Here is a 23,329-nt window from a genome sequence, read left to right as displayed (position 1 = left end):
GTTCCCCGCGCTCAGACAAGATGGAGGAACGCAGCAGCTGCGGGAGAACAATGTTTAGACTCTGAACATTAAAAGCAACGAGCGAGGGGGGAAATACACACTGAGAGAGCCAACGGTGGACATGCACTGGTAAGCGAAATCCCGAGATCAGCTTTGCGTGAAGTTTGATGCGCCGGAGAGGTGCACGCAAGCGGGTCAGACAACAAAGCGCAGCGACTCGTAGTGTAGCATATTAGCCGCGTAGCTTGACGCGGAGCATCAATTGTTCGTTGGAGTTGCATGGTGCTGTTTATTATGGGCAAGCGCTGTCGCTCGCACAGCCACACCATTGTGCCTACTCTATATGTCTTCATTTCTTTTTTCGAGCATGTGTTAAACAAAATCACATTTTACTTTGTAAAGTGCTTTTGTAGTTAATTATTGCAAGTATTTTTTTATTATATTTGTCATTATATGATTGCACGTTGTATGCCCTACACTTCGTCAATGTAATTTATTTATTAAGCATCGCTTAGCCGGATAGCTAGCGCGTTAGCGGCGAGGCCCTTTGTGAGTCGGCATGAAGTTATTAATATGGATCCCACCATAACGGTCATGCCTTACTAACAAAAACTTTAAACTCCTACGTCCATAGTATAGATTTCAGGGTCCCGCGCCACGGAGTCATGTTGCTTTTCACTCCAATATGGCCATTGCGTCCCGAGTTGAGGGTCGATTTGATTTGAGTGTGTGAAATAAATGATTTATGTCTCTGATTGATGAGCTAGCTCAGTTGGCTAACGTATGCACGAGCTATTTACATACCATCTGCGTCGCGTGTTGTCTGCGCGCTCTCACAACACAAAGAGACGCGAGCTGCGTGAGATACGAGACGCCTCTACTGGGACAATGTGTTCCTTTATTACTCCACAACATGTTTGGACCCACTTTATATTAAGTGTCTTTAACTATATAGCCTACTAACATTTGAAGCAATTTGATACAATGCGGTCATTATGTACACGTTTTATAATTCCTATTCGTTTATAATTCATATATCTGCACGGAACACCTCTACAAAGAAAGTGGGACCACATCTTTTTATAAGATAGCTGGACATGTTTTGCTTTTGAACCCCTAATAATTATCCTAAATGTTGAACATGAATTATCCATATCTTGAATGGCCTCCAATATTGATCCTTGTAGTTAGACTTCATCTTTGACTTGACTGCGAAGTGACACGGATGGAGTGGTTCTGACTAATGCAGGGCATCTGGTTCAGATCCAATCCAGCAGCTCTTTAAGGGGAAATGAATAGTATGAATCATCGGATGTCGCATAAATCCAAAGAGCAATTGGCCATTGACTTCCCGGAAACATCATGTACCCTCGGCAAACGTGTGCGCACATGCATTGAGACAGACATGGATACCAATCTGCAGTCAGTGCTCATCAACTTCTACCAGTTAGGCTACATTTCTGCAAAATAGTTACTTCAACTCTTTCTTTTATCATTGTAAATTGGTCACTGTAAATTAATGAGATTTCCTTTTATACTGATAAAAGCTTTTAATTGTCATTTATTCTTTGAGTAACAGACAGCAAGTAATACAATGCCACATGGGATAGTTCAACTGAAAATTTAAATCATTACTCGCCTCCATGTCGGTCCAACCCCGTATTACTTACTTACTTCTGTGTACCATAAAATATATATTTTAATTGTTTTTCTTGTCCATACAATAGAAGTCAGTGATAATGAAAACTGTTTGGTTTTCCAGCATTGTTCAGAATATCATCTTTATTCTGCATATAGCCTATATTTTACTGTTCATGTTTTACCAGAGGTACGAGTCAGAGTTTATGATATTTATTATTTACCACAAAATAAAGCAAGACTCCCATGTTATCGGTTTATATATGATACATTTTTCAGTGAATGAACTCACTAGATCCGTTAGAGCGGTTATTAAATCATCATTCTGACTCACTGTCATTACTCTCAGTGTTTGTGTGCTTAAAGGATTAGTTCACCCAAAAATGAAAATTATGTCTTTAATTACTGTCATCTTTCCAAACCCCTAAGACTTTCTTTCATCTTCGGAACACAAATGAAGATCTTTTTTGATGAAATCGGAGAGATTTCTGTCCCTCCATTGACAGCTATGCAACTACCACTTTGAAGCTTCAAACACTTCATAAAGAGATTGTAAAACTAATCCATATGAATTGAGCAGTTTAGTCCAAATTTTCTGAGGACACGATTGCTTTATATGAAACAGATTAAAATTTAGGCTTTTATTCACATATAATCGGTGAACATAAACAGAAGCTCAACCAAACCTTCTTGATGTGCGAAAACAAATCTCATTGGTTCTTGTCGAAGCTCAAACGTCCTGCGTAAAACGAGAATGAACCTCATTGGTTCTTACAGAAGCTCAAACGTGCTCCGTAAAACGAGAATAAACCTATTTGTCAATGGGTGAACTATCCCTTTAAGCCACTTCATATCTTTTTTATATTACATTTCAAACTTCTAGTATCATTGGGTTGTTTATATGACACAGTTTAGGCAGACACACACAAATATGTACAGTAGATTAGGGCTGGTAAAATGTGCTAATTTGCATAGGTAAAAATCTGTCAATTTTAGTAAACAGAGCAGACTGTAAGTTGGTGTAGGATGCCCAGTCTTCATACTCATGATAGTGCTTACACATAAAATAGCCACCAAAATAGATTAATGTAGGCCTCATAAGAAATATTTCTTTCTCACACCACACGTTTTATTTGCACAAGACATAAATGTTTTGGTGGAATATCCCACAGGCCATCATCCGCCAACATTCGTAATGTTAGACAGGTTCACAGGGCACAACATCTGTGTTTATATTTAAAACATGCTCTTAATCCTTAACGTTCAAAATAGAGCATGTGAGCAAACACTCGCCATTTTGTTTTGCATATGGCATCTTAAAAGGAATGTTTGTGCATGTGTAAATACTGCTTTCTTTAGCTTGAAAATAGATATTTAGTCTTATGTAATTGGTCCTGGTTCTTGGTTTAATTTAAACACACACAAAAAAACAATTCTAGTTTTGCTGTAGACAAAAATATTCTTAAAAAATAAAAAGGTTCAGCTATTTGAATGAGATCCTTGCCAGTAAATGACCTTTAAATGTTAATTGATGGTTAATCCTAATCAACTCTGGGCTGGGAAAAATAAATTGGAGCGAGATGTCTTGTAGCCTATGTGTGCTTTGGACCTATATCTATTTACAATTAAAAATATGGATTGGTTTTAATGTGTCATGAAACTAGCCTGGTAACGACTCTATAATACGGAGTAAAGAATGAATAATAAAATAGTCCATGAGATTTTTATCTCAGCAGCACATTAACAGAGTTTTAAATGAAAGTGAGTCTGTGATGAAGAGCCCTGTTGGCGTTCTCTTAATGACTCCTGATCTTTATAAGTACTTAACATTACTCCTTCAAAAGTCATAAGCAAATTGTTTCCTGTAGGTTGTTGTTTGTGTGTTAAAAGAAGGAAAGGGCAACAATAGTTCACTGTTGAGCAGTTGATATAGCAGTCGTTTGTGTCTGACCCACAAACCTTTGTGATTAATCCAGTTAAGCGCTAGTTGGATCAAAAGACCATACGGCGTAACTATTCCTAAGATTATCCTCACAGATCTGCACATCACATCAGTGCTTTAAAATTTGTTTTGCATCAATTTGGCAAACCTCAAATAATTGTTTTCTTGCAAACATTTGTCACAGTGTCCTGATTTTTAGGATCCTGAAAACTTTACGATTTACAAACGAGTATTCCGAGTGTTCCGGTCTTAACATTAACATGGCTTACTTGCTTCTCCATGGCATATTTTGCAGCTTTTTAAGTTTTTATTAATTTTTATTTATTTGATATTCTCTTAGCAGTGTAACTTTAAAATATTAGGAACTTAAGTAAAATAAAAAAATTAACTGCAATAACAACTGCTTTTATGGGTTTGTTTTTAATTGTTGGTACTGATATTTAGATTTAAAAGATATTTAGATTTTATATTTAAAAAAATACCCTTTTTCAGCAAGGATTAAATTAAAATAAGACTTTTATTCAAAATTATATTTTGAATAAATGCTGTTCTTTTGATAAATGTTTTCAACATTAATGATACTATTAAGAAATGTTTCTTGGACACCAAATCAGAATATCTGAATGATTTTTGAAGGATCAATTTGAAACTGAAGAGAGAAGACTGGAGTAATGATGGTGAAAATTCAACTTTGACATCGCAGGAATAAATATTTTTTTTTAAAAAGGCATGAGAATAGAAAAGTAAAATTGTAATAATAGTATTCCTGTTTTTTTTTTTTATCAAATAAATACAGCCTGATGACTGGTGAGCATAACATAAAAAAAAATCTTACAAACAAACATTTGAACATTTGGTAGTGTTTATTAATATATATTATTTTGTAAATTGCAAAAAAGTGAGTAAAATCACTTATTTTGCTCACAATATACTACACAATAGTGATGAAAGATAAATATATTGCTTGATAAGTGAGAGCTCTGATTGAAGTCCTTGAAAACTAAAAAAGTGGTGCTTGAAGTCCTGGAATTTCATTTTACAGTACATTTACGAACCCTGTAATTCCTTCTACTTGACTAGTTGGACACAGTTGTTGGCATTAGACCGTAGTAATGCATGTGAAAAATGTCAAATCATTATTTTGTCTCTTATGATGTCTTTAGGATGAGTGAGGTGGCCTTGCATTGAAGCAGACCCCATCGCCCCCATTCCAGCATCAGTGTCGGTGTGATAACACTCTGAGCCTTGCCCCTTCAACATGAGCCTGATCCAGGACAAACTTGGCAATGAGTTCCTCCGCTCCAATGGTGGCATGGATCCAGGCTTCGGTCCAGGCATGCTCATGTTCAGCCACCTGCCCCCTGTTACTAGTTTCACCCGTCTGGCCAGTCAAACGGTTATGGCTGACCTACAGCCCCACGAGATGATCTTGAAGAAGGAGAGGGACTCGCCGGACTGTGGAGGAGGAGGGCTGAGTGCTGGAGGGATGTGTGGCGGAGGTGGCATGGGAGGGATGATGGGAAGCGTGGGCGATTATGTTCATGCCATGGGCATTAAACAGGAGAAGGTTTCTGAACACGATTACAGACTTCCTCTCTACCCGGGGGGTGGAGTTGGAGCCGGAGTACGAAGTGGAGGAGAGTTGCTGGAGGTCTCGCTGGGCAACCATCAGAACCTGCTGGTGCACGACCTCAGTCTGGGGAACGTACCGGTAAGTGTGCCTGTGTCTGTCTGTAGAATGTCCGTTGAAGTTACGTTTGGACAAGATGTTAGTTACTTCAAAGAATTTTTAGCTCGTGTTTTTATTAAAAGGTAAAGAACCACCATTGTGTCATTTCCAAGATTCCATTAAAGGAGAACTCCGGTCAATTTCAACATTGAGCTAATTTTTTTGTAAATTTGGAGTGCTGTCAATACAGAGAACAACGACAAAAATCAGTGTTGCCTACACTGTGTTATCCTCTTTTTAAAATTTGCACCCTGTTGACTTCAATGGGGCAAGTTTTAAACCTGCTTTTAGCCTCTTAACATCTTTGACGTGTCATACAAGTGCCCAGCCATGTGAGTGATTCCTTCAGAGTGAACACGAGTGAATCTGACTGCATTAGATGTGAAAGATATGAATAAAAATGATGTTATATCAGCCAGCGCACATACCTGTATTTACATCCTGTTTTCGGTCTTAGTCAAAAGTAGTCGATTGTCGAGTTCACGCGCATAGGGTTAGTTACCTATGATCACGCGCGTGAACTCGACAATCGACTACTTTGGACCTTTACTGGACTTCCCCACTTTTAATATCATTAGATATATATTAGGTTTTAACCAGAAAGTCTTTAGGGGATGCTTTAAAAAACACACACAAAACATTTCACCAGGAAAAAGGTTTTTGAATCTTAAAATTAAAATAGCTTTTTTTTGTCCAGTTCGTTTTTTTATTTTTATTTTTTGACATTTAAAAATGTCTTGACCGGAAAACTTCAGAGATTGTTAGAATATAAAATATTTAACTACGAATTTTCATAATTATTTTCCTTGTAAATAATAGCACTATTTCTAAATTTAAAGAGGGTCCCATGAAAGGGTTTTTTAAATATTTTTTTGTTATTTTAATTGACACATTTGCTAGCAGAGTTTCACATCCAGTCACATCTTTTTATCCAGTGATCTAATGGCCCCATATCTATCTCTCTGTGTGTGTGTGTGTTTATAATATACTTAGGGTTGCATATGTACCATGCTTTTTGCCATGTTGTTTATATTATAATTTTAAAACCACCAAAACAAAATCAAAATGTCTAAATTCCCCAGACACTTGAGTTAAGCCAGATTTATAAAGGTCTAGATTCCATGGAAGTCATACAGCTCTATCTCAAGCCGAGCTTAACGCAGATTCCATAATAATACTCTAGTGTACAAATTGTCCTCCCTGTCAGTGATGTCATCTCGTTTCTGTGGATGAGTGAGGGGTTTGACTAGGTCAAATGTAACGAGTCATGCAGATGTGTGTGTGTGTGCGCGCATGCGTGTGGAAATGCAAAACGGCACCTTTGCTTCTCATACTGTGGTGATTAAGCCCTTTCCAGGGTTGTAAGGGCAATGATCCCATTTAATCATTATAAGGGCTTATTGATCATCTCATCCGCACCAATGGCTGAAAGGAAATTGGGCTGAAGCATTGAGTCTGCATCTGGCTCTGTCTTTCTGCAGTAGCCAAAGGCAGCTATGATTACATTAATAAAATTATGACTCATGCTAATTCACAATTATTTCTAGCAGCACGCCAAGAAGTAACACACATACTGTCTTTGTTCTGTCTTTTGTTTTCTGGTCGCTTGGTTTTAATCTGCCCCAGTAGCTCTTCCTCATGCTCTTTGTGTTGAAAGAAAGGTCATTTTAAATATGTCAGAATAGAGCAAAGAGTAAGTTTTTTTTTTTAAATTACTTCCTCTAGTTTTCTCCATTGTTATTTAGTCAAATATGCCATAGCCTTTAGAATGACTAAGGATATTCAAGAATTAATTAATATTTTAATCTCCATTCAGGATGGGTTTTTGTGTGCGTTTCTTGGCGATCTCTTGTTTTATACTGCTAAGTGTGAGACAATATTCAGATGTGCAGCTGGTCAATAATCCACATGGTGATTTTTCCATCGATGGTTGTGAAAATGAGAAAAGTGGCATTTATTCTCCAGGGAGAGATATAGAGGCTCGTAAATAAGAGATTTACCACCATGCCTTCTGCCACATGCACATTAGGGAATACTTTTAATATTCAAACTAGACTTTCTTCTATTCTGTGCATATTAGAGAGTTGTGGCTGAATTCTGTGCTTTTGTTTCATTAGAAAAAAAGTGTCAGACATGCAGTGTCTCTCATTCACACAACGCAAGTCTCAACCTTCTATGCATATAAAACAAAACAAAAAACAGATTTGCGTTTCACAAATGTTGTGTGAATGAATGGGGGTTTGTTGTCTTTTATTTAGTCCTCTCCCAATCCCATTCTATCTTTTGTTATCCTTCCAGCTGTCAGGAAGGCTGGTAAAGGAATCCTCAGGGAGGAAAGGTCGAAGGTCAAACGGAGAGGGACAGGAGGGCAAGACACGGAGGAAACGAGGAGAGTCGAAGGTGCAAACATGCAAAGCTTTTACATACAACTTGGTTATTATTCACAGCTGTGCTTGTTAAAATGATTTTCATATAATAATATTAGTGTTGTCTAATGCCTTATTGCCATTGTCTTATTGTCTGCAGTCAATGATGCTGGATCCAGATGGAGGGAGCTTGTCTCCAAACTCCAAACCGCACATATGTGAGCACTGCAATGCAGCGTTCCGAAGCTCCTATCATTTACGCAGACATGTGCTTATACACACAGGTCAGCATGAGTTTACTCTTACACACAAGAGCGTGCTTAAGGTAGTGTGTGTTCTACACAGTAGACATTGGCCCATGCACACAGTGTCATCACCAATCATTTTGGTCCAAGGATTAACAGCCAGTACTAAGTAGAGATTAAAAGTACTTGCATTCTAAAATATTTGGTTTGTCAAGTTCACAAAAAAAAAAAAAAAAATATTACACAAAGAATACGGTACTTACTCAGGTGAACTGTTTGGGTTAATTATAAAATATTTTAAATTATTTAAGAAAAAAGGTTTGCAGAATAGCAAAAATATTGAATTGTTTTACATTTGTTTAGAAAAGATGTGCAAGCAATATAAACATATTTTTAATTTGTTCATGTATAAAATAAGTTTAATGTTTGGCAGGATAATTTGGCTTAAATGTACTGCAAAGTGACTTCGATAACTGCTAGAATAGCTTCTAACAAAATGTGAGAGACATTTGTTTTATATTCATCATCATATGTTGGAGATTATTTTTATTACAACAGAAGAACCTGCCTAGATAGGGGAACCTTTGAGTATTGTCATAAACAAAGGGGAACATTTGAGTCAAAAAGGTCGAGAACTACTGCTTTAATAGCACCCAAATAGGGTGTTTCAGTTTTCAACAAGCTTATTGCTTCAAATATTTCATTGAAAATGCTATTTTTGGTTTGCTGATTTGCTCTTTAGTTCTGCCCATCAAATGGCTTTCTGAAGTAATTGATTCAGTTTGTAACTACTGTAATTATTTCTACTCGTATGCACACTGATGCCAGTACAGAATACTTTGGGGTGCTACTGGTCACATTACAAACCATCATGTTGAATTGCTGTCTCTAGTCATTGCAAACAAGGTCAATGGTTGACTCTATTTCCTTTACAGGTGAGAGGCCTTTCCGCTGCACTCAGTGTAACATGAGCTTCATTCAGAAATACCTCTTACAGAGACACGAGAAGATCCACAGTGGTAAGTTCCTCAAATTTGCACAAACTTCAGCTTTCATTTCCCTATTTCTGTCTTCTTTGTTTGCAACATGTTTATCATGCCTCATAGCAGGTTCTGTTTTGTTGTAAATTATTCAAATCCTGTTTGGTCTGCAACTTATTTTTTTATTCTTGCTTTTATGGTTTCCAGGAGAGAAGCCATTCAGCTGTGACCAGTGCAACATGCGTTTTATTCAGAAGTATCACATGGAAAGACACAAGAGAACTCATAGTGGAGAAAAGCCATACAAGTGTGACACCTGCCAACAGGTGAGTTTCATGCAGTGTCAGCCAGTTCTCTTTGCCGGTATTGTCTTCTTATACTGTTGTTCCTCCTTTAGTATTTTTCCAGAACGGACCGGTTGCTGAAGCACAAGCGGACGTGTGGAGATGCCATAAAAAAGGGTATGGATGGAGCGGAGCACGAGTTGGGCGCAGCAGGTGACGGAGAACACGGCAGCTACGGAATCTCTCAGGGAAATATGGCCACGCCTGGCCGCAAACGGGGCAAGTCAAAAAACGCTGGTGAGGGGAGTGAACGCAAACGTAAGAAGTCATCTGGGCCTATGGGGGTGACGCATAGTCAGGGAGCGGATGGTTACGGGGTGCATGACTTCAGCTCAGCTGTGAACCACGGGGTCTCGACGACGTCATCTTCAGTCCAGCCGGGCCCCAGCATGCATGGCGAACATGGCCGGGCTCCCAAGATGGCCTTCAAGAAGGGGAACAGGAAGTCCCAGGAGAAGAATACTCACCACATGGATCAATCCAAACCAGGAGGCATGGATTTGCCTGCAGAAGGAGGCTTGGAAGGCCTTGGACTTCTTTCAGGTCCAGGGGCCAAAGTTGGTCACAGCAGCAGTAACTATGACGATGCCATGCAGTTTTTGAAGAAGAGGCGATACCTCAATGTGACAAACAATGGCAGTGCGGGTTCTGGAGCTTCAGACTACGACGTAGGCATCAGTCATCTGCAGTCGCAACCGACGGTCATTCAGGGTGTCGTTTCTGGGGTACTAGATGGTGATGCCGCGCTAGGCCTTCTGGACTCGTCTCCTCTGGGAGATATAAAGCAGGACAAGTCTGGAATCACAGATGAGGTTCTCCAGAGCTTGTTGGACCACTACGCTCACAAGCATGACGTGACTTTCGACATCACCGATCCCCATCACGTGGAGCTCCAGCCAGCCGGCACGGATGCCGCAGACCCATTGGGACCCGAGGGCTCCCCGTCAAGTCCCAACAGTGGCGACAAAGCCATAATCATGCACGAGTACTCGCGTTTTCTTCTTCAGGCACTAGAGCGAACCAGTCACAACTTAAACTTCCCATTGGGTCCCAGTCATGGTTCTGCCGTGACTACCACAGGACCATTTCCTGGGCCTAGCCCACTTTTGTCAGACAAGCATGTGTATACCTCCTCACCTCTCGAGTACTCGTTCTCTCAACCAGTCTCATCTTCGCCCTCCCTTTCGTCTGTGCCAAAGTCGCACTTTGGTCTCCTAGAGGGCTCATCTCCTCCAACGGGCTTCCACATGAGCAGCCTGGAGCAGTCTGCGCACACCCAGCAGCTCACACCTTCCCAGGAGCTCACCGAACAGCTGGACAAGCAGCACACTCCCCCTCCGCCGCCTCCACACACTCCCAACTCCTACCAGATCGCACCTCAGCCTCCTGACCTAGGCGGTCCAAAAGAACCGCAAGGGCCGAAAAATGGAGCCGCAGCCACCACTGGAGGATTCACTCTGGCTTCTTCCCAGGACCTGGCCACCCTGGACCCAGCCAAGGCTTCTTATCAGATTGAAAACTTTGCCCAGGCTTTCGGGGCACAGTTTAAAGGGGGCCGAGTGCCCCTGGCCTTCAGCAGTGACTCGGGGGGAGAGGTAAATCACCGCTTACAGACATCAGTCTCCGAATTCTCAGGGTATAGCAGTCTCTTGGCTGATGCCAGCGACCCAGTCAGCAGTGGCTCCAAAACCCCAACAAGCCAAAGCTACAGGTGAATGGGCTCCTGTGCCTAGATGCTCAGATGGAGGTTCCCTATTTTTATTTTGTCATGCTGTCTTTATTTTGTATTATTGTTGTTGTTGTTATTATTATTGTTATTATTAATATTGTTATTATTATTTAGTTCTCCTACTTTATTGAAATTGTAATGCTTTTAAGTAATGTTTTTCTTACTGCCATTATGTTCATATGACATTTCTCTCTCCTTTGGCCTGCGATGCATTTTCCACCATTGCTCCCCACCTCCCCCCAATTTCCTTTGGAAATTAAGGAAATCGCATCTCTTTTTTTTATTCTCAGCATACTTTTAGTTCTAGTCTGTTAATCAATAGATAGAAAAAAAACCCAAGTAAAAATAGTTGTTTACTTTTTCCAAAAGTCACTCACATTTTAGTAATTGACTACGCAAGCATGTAAAAATAACTACAAAATTGCAATGGCAGGGAGTCACCCAGAACTGAAATCATCTGTTACAATGATTCAAGTATTACTCAGGAAAATGTGTGGACGGCAAATCTATTAGAGGGGGTAGCAAGCATTCATCGAAGAGGCATACGTTTTGCAAATACAAAGAGCTTTTTCAGGAGATATTTTTTTTTATTCTTCTGAATGAGTGCGACAAGTAGAAGACCGAAGCGCTGCCTGCTAAATTACACTGACACCACTTTCCACTTAGCTGTATAGAGATTATGGTACTTTTATCTCAATGTGAAATGCTCACATTCTCTTTCAGTAAGGGCCATATATATATATATATATATGAATATATATTTATAAGAATATCTGTATGTAAAATAACATATACTCTTTCTTGAGACTGGCAGGTGACTTGGAGGGAGATAAAGAGGGATCGAGTTTGTGAAGGGAGGCCTGTGACTGACAGCACATAACAGCCCCTTCATTATGTCCCTCTTTTTTCCCTTTGTAAAGCCAAGGGCTATACACTAGAGGGCGCTGCATGCGAGCGTGTAAGTGCCTCTTGGCACAGGCCAGATCATGGGATTTTTCTGTGGCTGTCTGGCTTGCTCATCCCTTTCTCCCTCTGTCCCCTCCTGCTTTACCTTCTTTGTCAGAAAGAATCCCATCTAGCACTTTTTTTTAACCTGTTTATTTTACATGGTGAATGAAACTACCCAAGCTGATGATCACACAGTATGTGAGCTGTGCAACTGACATGCTGTTTTTAAAAGGGGGCAGTAGACAGAAAAGGGGCGGCTGTTATTTTAGTAAGTGTAGGTTGTGTCAAAAAGACCAGTGATAAGGTCTTTCTGATGGAAAACTTTAGTTTCAATGGGACGTGTTTTTAAGGGACGTGGAATTAAGGGTGGGCTTTCCTCGGGGTGGGAGCGTAGGATGTCCTTTTTTATGTTTTATTCCCAGATTCTCATGGATGTAGGGCAGGTTATAGGTAGTTTTTTTTTTGTTTTTTCGTTTTTTTTTTCAGAAGTATTGGTTTGGAAAATGTGCTGTTGAAATGGCCCCTGTTGTACCGATTACCGTTTTTTTTCAGGCCTTTTACCAGAGGCAACTTGTAAAATGTCCCGCTCTTAGTAATTTATATAGTATAGGTCCTAAATATACTGACTTACAGTCCAAAAGGAATTCAGCCAACTTATTGCAGTGTGCATGCAGGGCAAAGTATTACCTTGAACTACATTTTTATACATTTGATTTTGTACTGTACAAGTATTATTGTATTTTTTTTTTTAACGATCAATAACTGTCTTCCATCAGCGCTGTTGGCTGCTGTTACACTGTCCTTGAATTACTGTCATCTAATGTTGTTTTTCCTTTCATGTGTTTTACTCCTTTTGTACCTACCAATACCTAAAAGGACAGAACCACATGCAAGATTGTTTGACAGGCAGCTGTCTCTTGGGGAACACAAACAGACCACTAGGACCCATTTAGAAATGTTGAGGTACTCTGTTCACAATAATGGTAGTAATGATAACATTGAGGAGTGTGATGACTTGACTAAAATGAAATCATTAGAGCTGATGATTTTATACCTCTTATCACTGGTGACCGAAGCAGGGATATCAAAGATTGACTTTATGTAGCATGACTGACGTGGCTACCGCTAAGAAACGCCTCAAATAGTCCCCTCACCATCATTTTTTGTTTTCATTATGGAATTGCTTTTTTTCTTGTCGCAGACAATTTTCTGAAAACAAAACCTAATGGCAAATACACTGATGTCTGGACCGTGCGCACAGTGTATTTCTGAACACACAAGGTTCTTGAAGTTTCTCACTTTGTATTGTTTCAATAACTGAAAGGACAGGAGATCCAAAGATGCTATGAATTCAAATCTAAATTTATGCATCACATGCAGACTGTGCACAGCCTATCAGCCTACTTGTGTTTTGAACTCATCCCTTGCCCTGCAGTTCATGTTCATAGTTTTGTTTTATGATTTGCTGTAAAGCACAGCTGAAATTGGATGATTTCTGGTTCAATGTGTAAAGCCCCCTCAGACACTGTTAAGCCTCGATTGAGATCCTATGTGATATCCTTGAATAATGCCAGCCATCAATCTGTCAGTGGTTGCCACCATAAAGTTATCTTGACACCTTTTTTTGGGGGGAGGGGGGACTCCTTGCTGTATATTCCTGAAAATATTTATTTTGTTTACATACAGTTAATAACACTACATTATTGTCCTCTCCCATGATGTTTTTTTTTTTGCATGTACATTTTTGAATTTTTTTTTCCTTTTCACCCCCTTTTTGTCACCATGCCAAATTTGTAGCTAATTATCTTTTTCTCTCCTGTCTTATTTTATTACAGATTCTTGTGATCTGATACACAGGGCTATACCTGTCCATTTTGACTTTATTATTGATTAGGAAAAACAATAAAAATGCTGATATCAGTGTGTTTTGACGTATGGATTTATTTCCATTGTGACATGTCATATAGAGACATTTTTACATACCGTATCTTGTTTGATAAACGCATGTTTTATTAGCTCAACAGATAGAGTTGAAGGACTTGTGTAAGTGGGCTTTTTGCTGATGCAAAAGAAGAGGTGAATTTGAATCTTTCATCATGTTGACCATAAAGCAAGGTACTTACCAGAGTGACATTCGCAGCAAGTAGCCTCTAAATTATTTGCTTTACTTTCTGTAATCAAGTAATAAATGCTAAAAGCATCCTTTTTTTACCCTTGGTATCTCATCGCTTGCACTACTATGAGGTAATTTTTGTATCAGGGTGGAGTGTGGACTTTGTTTGTCAGGTCTTTTTATAGCTCTTTGCCCAGCCCTGATGATGCTTTCTGTGCCTATTTAAATATGACGTGCTTCAAGGTTAACTATTTCCAGATAGCGACCCGTCCTTGAAATAGAATGGATTAATCAAGTTATTTTTAGGTTAAATATAAACCTACCCTGTACTTTTTATACTTTAATTCAGCAAGGGTGCATTGAATTGACCAAAAAATGACAGCAAAGACAGTTACAGAAGATCTCAAATAAAAGTTTCCATAAAAATATTTAGCAGCACAACTGTCTTCAACATTGATAATAAAAAAATGTTTCTTGAGCAGCAAATCAGCATATTAGAATGATTTCTGAAGGATCATGTGACACTGACTGTAATGATGCTGAAAATACAGCTTTGACACCACATGAATACATTTCTGAACAGTTATTTCACAATATTGTTTTTACTTTTAATCATTTAAATGCAGCTTTAGTGAGAGACTTCTTTCAAAAAATCCTACCCCGACCCTAAATGATTCAATACGGTAGTAATTCAAACTTTGAATTAACTTTGAATCTGTAACCAGAACCATTTTTTACAGTCTATTAAAACAACATCTGAAACTACACAAAATGTAATCTTTCAAGTTCTAGATATTGTTCTATACGTTCATTAGTCTGGTTACATCAAAGTTTGAATTAGTATTAGTATGAGGCTACGTTTACACGTGGCCGGTTATTTTCATAAACGGACATTTCACCCTCTCCGTTTTCAGAAAAGTGTTCGTTTACACAAACCCGTGTATATGCCGTCAAGAGCATGCCAAACCTATAGGTGGCAGTGTAACGAGAAGCTCAAGCCCACGTTAGCCAATCAGAATCCCGAAAATATGTCGCACTTTTGACGCAGTGCAAGTTCTGTTGCATACTGTGACGTCGACTGCCTAAAACTCAGTTTTTCTCAGTTTTATGTGAAAACGGAGTTTTCCAAAATCTCCACTCTGGCCGGAGCTTTTAGAAAGAATCGTTTTCAGAGGAGAATTCTCCGTTTGCGTGTAAACGAGGGGCACAACCGAAGGGAAATGTCTCCGTTTTTCAAAATAACCATGTACGTGTAAACGGGGCCTGAATTTGTCTGAGAACATTTAGCTTTTGTTTTTTTAACCTTTTATTGTGGCCAGCCTAAGGCACACCTGTGCAATAATCATGCTGTCTAATCAGCATCTTGATATGTGGATACCTGTGAAGTGGATGGATTATCTCGGCAAAGGAGAAGTGCTCGCTAACACAGATTTAGACAGATTTGTGAACAATATTTGAGAGAAATAGGCCTTTTGTGTAGGCCTACATAGAAAAAGTCTTAGATCTTTGAATTCAGCTCGTGACAATTGGGGGCAAAAACAAAAGTTGCATTTATAATTTTGTTCAGTGTATTTGCTTGATAAGAAATGAGTGTTTCCATCTTAATGGGAATACAAGATATTGTCTTACCTTTATAAATTGTGCCCTATAGACCTTATGTAGCCCCGCCCCTTTTCAGCCCTGCGTTCGTTGTCTTTTGTCTTCCGGTCTGTATTTTCACAGCGATCTCGCGAATTTATGAATTAACGGCTCGTTTTAAAATCTTACCGGTCGACTGACATTTGTTAAGACATCTGCTTTAAACATTACAATCCTCATGATAACTTTCGTTAACTTTACATTAAAGCTGCAGTCCGGCACTTTTTTGGGTTTAAAAATATCAAAAAAGACATTTTTGAAAAAAAAAACGTAACCAGCCAGTGTTCAAAACGATCTGCTTGCCTTACCTCGATTCAAAACGGTAAGCTTGTAATAATGATTTTAATTCCAGTGGTACTGGTGGATTTCCGCGGGAATTTCGAGCATGTCTTTGCGTCATTACGTCACTTCTGTACACATAGAGAAGGAGTCCCGGCTAGCGTGTGTGGATGACGGAAGTGGAGATTTAGCTTAGCACTTGGTATGGCGGATCCCAAAAGTTTAAAGCGACAATCACCAGTGACAACTGGAGATTCACCAGTTGTAAAACCCAAAGACTTCGGACTTCAGAGTGGCTACAGAAAAAATGTTTTTCACGTTTTGACGTGATATAAGCAATCGTTAGATTTAATCAGCATGATATAGCTACTGCAATGCTTCCCCCCACCCCCCGAATTTGGTCAGAACAAAAGTGAATGTTACTTACTTGTTCAGATGACATTTTCCGATGAAAATTCTAATGTTGACACTTTCAAAAAGTATACTCTGAGATTGCTGATGACAGTAACGTTACAGTATCCACAGCGACGCGGCAGCCTCAATACATTGTGTTCATCCGCGCTGTTTCATGCCGATTTACTACCCACGCACAGTTAATAATTCCGCGAATAACTGCAATTGCAGATTTCTAACAGAGATGGCGACAAAGAGGAAAAACGACGGACTGCAGCTTTAAGTAAATCCACTTCAAAAGCTAATTACTCCTGGACAGCAATGCCATAGAAATATACAAGAGCGACCGCAAAAATGGAAGTTCACAGACAATAAAGATGGCTGCACCCTCGTTTCTCTGGTGCATAAGGTCTAGCATTACATGATTTGAAAAGAGTTGGTGAATCGATTTAGATCACTATCGTTTCACATTATTCTTGATTTTGGCCTTTTTATATGGAGAGCTAAATACTGATCAAACATTTAAGTCATTTTCAAGTTTTACCATTTACTCATATCTCACAACATCAAGGAAGTTTTAATACAATTAGAGTCAACGGAGATATTTATGGCCCTGTTTGTTTCAGGGTAATAAATTCAGCTTCATAATCAACAGATGCTTTGTTCATTTTGTTTGAGGAGTGAAGACATTTGAATGTATGAAACATATGCTTGACTTCCCATGTTTGAATTTATGAAAAATATGTTAGGCTGGGATAGGCGTGTCCCTCTACCTTTTATTTTATTGTTTTACATTTCGCCAGGCATAATAATACTCATTCTCAAATATCCATTTCCTAATGTCTATCTGTAGGCCTAATGATTTGAGAACTGATGTTGTCCCATTTAGTGTTATAACTAGGCTGCCGATTTAACGCCCCAGATCTATGAAGTTCATCTTTTAATTCATTCAATTGATGACGAACATGAAGCAGGACAGCGCTCTATGTGATGCAGCCTTATATAATGCAGTTAAAATGACTTAAAATTCAAGATGTCAGGGCAAGCAGGCCTCTGAATGAGTTTTTGTCTCATATTTATATCTTTATTTATCCCGATAGCAGGAGTGCACATGTGATAATGATTTTACAGTTAAAAAAATAAATAAGTTAATATAATATTTTAGAAACAATACAGTCTGTTTTGTTATTGTCTCAATTTTGCCATCAACAATATTTCCTGTAAAGCCAGTGTAGAACTGTTGTTCTGCAACACACAGCGGTGTTTCGTTTCTGAATGAATCTGCATTTTGAGTGAATCCATCAATCAAATGAACCCTTTGATTCAATGGCCCATGAAGAGAGACATTTACTTAAAGGAGAACTCCGGTCAATTTTAACATTGAGATCAATTTTTAGTAAATTTGGAGGGCTGTCAATACAAAGAACAACGACAAAAATCGGTGTTGCCTACACTTAATAAAAGATATTAATAAAAATGATGTTATATCAGCCAGCGCACATACCTGTATTTAGTTCCTGTTTTCGGTCGAAGTCCAAAGTAGTCGATTGTCGAGTTGACGTGCATAGGTTTAGTTACTTAGATCACGCGCGTGAACTCGACAATCGACTACTTTGGACTTCGACCGAAAACAGGATGTAAATACAGGTATGTGCGCTGGCTGATATAACATCATTTTTATTAATATCTTTCACATCTCCTGCAGTCAGATTCACTCGTGTTCACTCTGAAGGAATCACTCACATGGCTGGGCACTTGTAATGACACATCAAGGATGATAAGAGAAATAAAAGCAGGTTTAAAACATGCCCCATTCAAGTCAATAGGGAGCAAATTTTAAAAAGAGGATAACACAGTGTAGGCAACACCGATTTTTGTCGTTGTTCTCTGTATTGACAGCACTCCAAATTTACTAAAAATTGAGCTCAATGTTAAAATTGACCGGAGTTCTCCTTTAATTTCTGGTCTAATTCTCATATCTAAATGATGAATGACTGAGTGACTCAATTATTCATTTAGACATTTACCCCCACCTACTGGCAGGGAGTACCACTTCATATTTTTTTTCAAATCATATTTTGCAGATGGTTTGCCCAAAAATTAAAATTCAGTTTATTTACATTTACTCACCCTCATGTCGTTTCAAATATGTATGACGTTCTTTCTTTTGTGGAATATAAAAATATATTTTGAAGAATCTTGGTAACCAAACTGTTTTGGTCTGTAAATATATCTAAATACCAATTCAGATGCAGCTTCTGAAAAAATATCATGTTGTCAATGTTGTCTGACAAATTTGATGTGTGATTCATTTTCGATTATTTCGACCAATTAATCGGCACATCGTGTAATTAATTGGATTTACTAAGCAATCGCTTGTATTGTTATTACTCACCTATAGTAATAACACATTAGACACATTGTGCAATCACTCAAAAGGTTTAAAGTCCAAGCAATGTTTGCTTGTAGTCATTCACGTCACACGTTAGATAGGCCACTGTAACGCCGCAATGAAAATGAACTCTTAAAAATTACATTAGCAATCTCATCTTATCAGGCAAGTTGTAGGTTTCTAAATTCACAGCAGTCCCACTAAGCAGATGCCCTAGGAGCAGCTTTCTAATATTTACAGTGAAGGACCAAGTGGCCCGTGTCACCATGGCAACCTGCATTTCATAAAGCCATAAAGGTGTATTCTGTCCTGAGCACACTTGATCAAACAGAGAGTTGTTGTGGTCGGACGGAACCGTCATGAATTTCAGCCAAGACGGTATGAGCCTCCAAGTAGGTTGTGGTGTGATGTGAGAGTTCAAATTCATTAGATCCATTCGTTCTTTATTATGCACATTTTCCCATTTTGTGATAGTTATGATGTTATTTGGAGCAAATCCTCTTTTGTTTGACTGTATTGAGTCATATGACAGGGCTGCTCATATACTCAACTTCCTTGTGCTTTTATTTAATTTCAGTCTTTTTAATAATAGAATATCTCTACAGAAATTAAGTCAACACTTTTAACTCAATGTGGTGTTTAAGATATTGCTTAGTTTGACATCACAGAGACAGAGTACAGTCTCTATCAACTGTATGAGGATGCTTTAAAACAATGTTTCTAAATTGCCATTATATTGAAAGAAAAGTGTTGATAGGCTGCTCATTTGTTATTTGTTTGTTATTCTGATTCCACGCTTCCAATTAAAACAGGACAGTAAGGAAGAAGTGATATTTTTACTGTAAAAATACAGTAATTCCTCTTCCTGGTTCCTCTGTCCTGGAACAGGCTTCCCAGGAAAGTTTTATTTGCTTTTATTACTTTATATTCAAAAACAAAAACAACCTTCAGCTTCACCAAAAGCTTAAAAATGAATAAAGCTTAAATTTGTATGTACATTTATCATATCATATAACATTTTATTTTATATTTTATTTTATTTATTTACCTTTTTTTTACTGTGTACTACTACCTCTATTGCGCAGTAATTGCCATACTAATAACATATTCCATTTATAACATGAAACCAGAGATATATGATCTGGTTTGTGGGACTTTACAGTGTAGAAAAGAGAAAATAACGGTTACACTTTATTTCACTTTAGACATTCTACTAACTATAAGTAACTTTTCAACCACATGTCAACTAACTGTCATTAGAGTATTAGTAGAGTGTAGTATCCTGTTAGTAGACTGTTAGGTTGGGGTTAGGTGTTAGGGTTTCGGGCTAGTAGAATAAGTTGACTTGTAGTTGCCAAGTTACTTATAGTCAGAATATCTGTTAGGGGACCAACGAAATAAAGTGTTAGCAGATATTAAGAAGACAGTCTACTAATAATCTAATGACAGTTAGTTGACATGTAGCTGCAAAGTTAATTATAGTTAGTAGAATATCTAAAGGGGACTATCGAAATAAAGTGTTACCAAAATAACTTACTAAAATCGCCCTTGATTTAGGTTGTAGGGTGTCCAAATTGTAATCAATATTGCAGCTGTCAAGTTTACCATACCCTTAAGAGCGCATTAAGAATGCTTTAATTAAAGGTCCAAAGATTTACTGCAGTTGTCCTTTCCTTTTGATGAATTACTGGCCACACATAAAACTTCTGTCCCGTGTCTCTTAGGAACAAGCAGCATAATTGAAACATGGTAATCTTGCAGAACTACCACTCACACGTTTACTGATTAGAACAGCTTGAGGAAATGACATTAAAACAATGGCTCAGCTGTTGGCCACACTGTCTATTATTGAGAGCATTTATGAGATTATATGAGGCAATAAGCACCATAATAGAATAATGACAGTGCTGGTATGTAATACATTTTAGGGAACTGCCATTTACTGCTTTATACGTATTTCATATATTATTTTAGTTCCTATTTCCACATTTTACTTCCTGTTATGTCAATAACCAGTAACAACGGACTCCCACATGGTTCGTAAATCCATGCAGTGGAAAGTCATTTGTTACTTAATTAGTAAAGCTTTTTTGGAAGTTGTCAACTTCTTACTACAGTCACTCGTGGTACTACTTCATTACTCTCAAATGATGGATGACAAAGAGAACAATCTGTACAAAATGTTCATTAAATACAGGATTCTTTTAAAAAGTGATATTTTATATGATAAAACTCACACATGTGCCAAATGAATACACGTTTTGCTCAAATAAACGGGTAATTTAAAAATGTCCTCCAATAAGTAATGCTCTTATTGAGTCTCGCCGAAAGGTCATGTTTCAGTACCTACTATAAATATGTAAACATCTATTCTTTTAACTAGACAATAACACATTTTCATATGCTGCAAACTTCCTCATGTTCTGTAACCATTCCTGGAACGACGGTGGCCAGCTATCTGCCCTCCTCTCATGATGATTTGCCTGCCTATCATAAAACTTGTTTGAAATCATTCCCTCACATTTTCATGAGTACATAATGGAGTTCTCTCGAAACATAGAGGCTAGGGCAAAATGAGCTTCTGTATACTACTTGTGTATAATCATCATGCGTAACCCCAATTTCTAGCATTTTAAGCCAGTAAAAGGTCAATAAACCCGCGGAGCCTGAATTTAATCTGCTTCCTCAATTCCTCAACTAAAATTGAATTAACCTATTAACCTGTCCAGCAAAAGAGATGGCGGATCTTAATTTTAAGTTTGCTCTAAAAGCTTGTTTGAATTACTATAAAATGTTGTTCCAATTCTCATCACCAATTGTAAATATATATTTTAGTTCACTTTTTTTCAAATAGCTTCTGAACAGCCATTTTTTAGCATTTACACGACAATGGTTTCAACTAAAAATGCACAAAACATTTTATGCGTTTTGGCCTTTCATTTACAACAGCAGCATTTTGGGGGCCTAAAAACGCTAACTTTTGAAAACGGGGTTCAACGCGCAAGGTTTTGAAAATGATACTGTTATCGCCTCCGTGCAAACTATAAAAGTGCGAATTTGTGAAAACTGTGAGGTCATGTGCATGCGTATTACGTGTTCAGTCTATAGGTGCGTGGTGTTTCATTACATCGCCAACTACTGGCCTGGCAGCATAATACACGCGGATCCGTGTAAACGGGCATCATTGTGACATTTTACACTAAGGAAAATCTTTTTTATTTTTAGCACATGATTATTGTGTAAATGTACCCTTAGTTTTTATCAAATTTCAATCTAATAATTGTGTTTACTAGTAATAACAGCGTTATTTGAAAATTCCAAACATTTAAAAGCAGAAGAAAGTTTGTAATAAAACATTTAAAAATACCATGCCTTAGGTGCTCTGTCAGTAAAAACTATGGGAAAAATGTGTGGTATATCCCTGTCGGTGCCATTGCTACTGACTACTGATAAACTCAACACTGAATGACTTTGCATTCCTACAGACACAGTAAATTACACATAACAGGAAGCTTTTGATAATGTTTTATTAATGTTTGAATGAAGTGTGATTCGAGATTAGACCTGGATGACCTAAGATATTCTCATTACATGATGTTCTCATCATGAATCCTCTATAGGAGATACAATTAAAACTATTTTCATTTGTTTATACATAGGTGTCTGAGGAGAAAATAAAATGGTTTATACTAATTAGAAATGCATACATGGGACTAGAACAAATTCGAGTCGAGCTGTTTTGTTTTGCTACGTTTTGCATGCTAGTTGACACCGAGTCTTGGCATGGTAAGTTTTATCTGTTGGGACTTGGAGTGTTCACAGTCTTTCTTTTTATCACTGGTTAAACAAAAGGCTTATGTTGCCATCCCGTCCTTGGCAATCCACACATTTTCCAAAGTGATAAGAAGGAAGGGAGTGTCTGTGCTACTTGATACAAAGTGAAGGAGTTTGGGCACTAAATGTCAAGACATTCTTCTTTAAAACGGTATCGAACAGACTGTTTCCATTGCAGATATGAGAGCTTCACACCCTTATTGTGAAGCACTTAATGGGTTTTGGAATGAATCAGAGGAATAAAACTTTGACGTCAGACTCTTTTCTATTATTTCCCTCTCTCAAGTTTTACATTTTCATATTTGTTAGGGTTTACTTGTGCTTCATCATGGCATCTGCAAACATCAAACATGTCTTTAATGTTCAAAGCAGGAGAATTTGTATAGCCTCATAAAATACATCATACAAGGCTTGTGTTAATTTTATGAAAAAGAATGTATAAAATGTTTCACGATAAGGTGTGGTCTAACTGATCAATTCCTTTGTGTGCGTCAGTTTATGACAATATAGGCTGAAAGGTTATAACACCTCCTGCTTCTAAATTGGATATATTATCTGAATTGTTGATCCAACATAAAGTGACATACATACTTTTATTTATTTAATTGCTTTGGCACTTTTAACAAGCAAGTGGTACATTTTCTAAACTTTCAAAACACAAAAATCAGTGTTTCATCTAAACATTGTATTCAGTAACTGCCTTTCATAAAGGCATTCAGTTTAATACATTTGTTTAATTCAACTGATTGAATTTTGGTA

At 38.0% G+C, this 23,329-nt stretch overlaps 1 protein-coding gene across 1 annotated transcript; it reads left to right on the top strand.

The window, feature by feature from the left end:
- znf281a (zinc finger protein 281a) lies at positions 1 to 11,299 on the top strand. The gene is made up of 7 exons (XM_079631097.1): positions 1 to 129; positions 4,744 to 5,291; positions 7,608 to 7,709; positions 7,836 to 7,959; positions 8,856 to 8,939; positions 9,108 to 9,226; positions 9,298 to 11,299. Exons 2-7 carry the CDS (start codon positions 4,839 to 4,841, stop codon positions 10,957 to 10,959), a joined length of 2,544 nt encoding a protein of 847 aa, XP_079487223.1. The 5' UTR covers positions 1 to 129; positions 4,744 to 4,838; the 3' UTR covers positions 10,960 to 11,299.
- Positions 11,300 to 23,329: the final 12,030 nt, after the last annotated feature.

This window comes from Phoxinus phoxinus (assembly GCF_949152265.1).
Source record: "Phoxinus phoxinus genome assembly, chromosome: 1".
Classification (NCBI taxonomy): Eukaryota; Metazoa; Chordata; class Actinopteri; order Cypriniformes; family Leuciscidae; genus Phoxinus; species Phoxinus phoxinus.
Note: the sequence above shows the minus strand (reverse complement) of the source record. Positions and strands in the feature narration are given on the sequence as shown.

Bases quoted from the DNA above. Each gene is read 5' to 3' on its own strand.
- znf281a (XM_079631097.1), top strand. From the start codon at position 4,839: ATGAGCCTGATCCAGGACAAACTTGGCAATGAGTTCCTCCGCTCCAAT. The intron at 8,940-9,107 runs GTAAGTTCCTCA...TATGGTTTCCAG, and splicing joins ACACGAGAAGATCCACAGTG to GAGAGAAGCCATTCAGCTGT. The intron at 9,227-9,297 runs GTGAGTTTCATG...TTCCTCCTTTAG, and splicing joins AGTGTGACACCTGCCAACAG to TATTTTTCCAGAACGGACCG.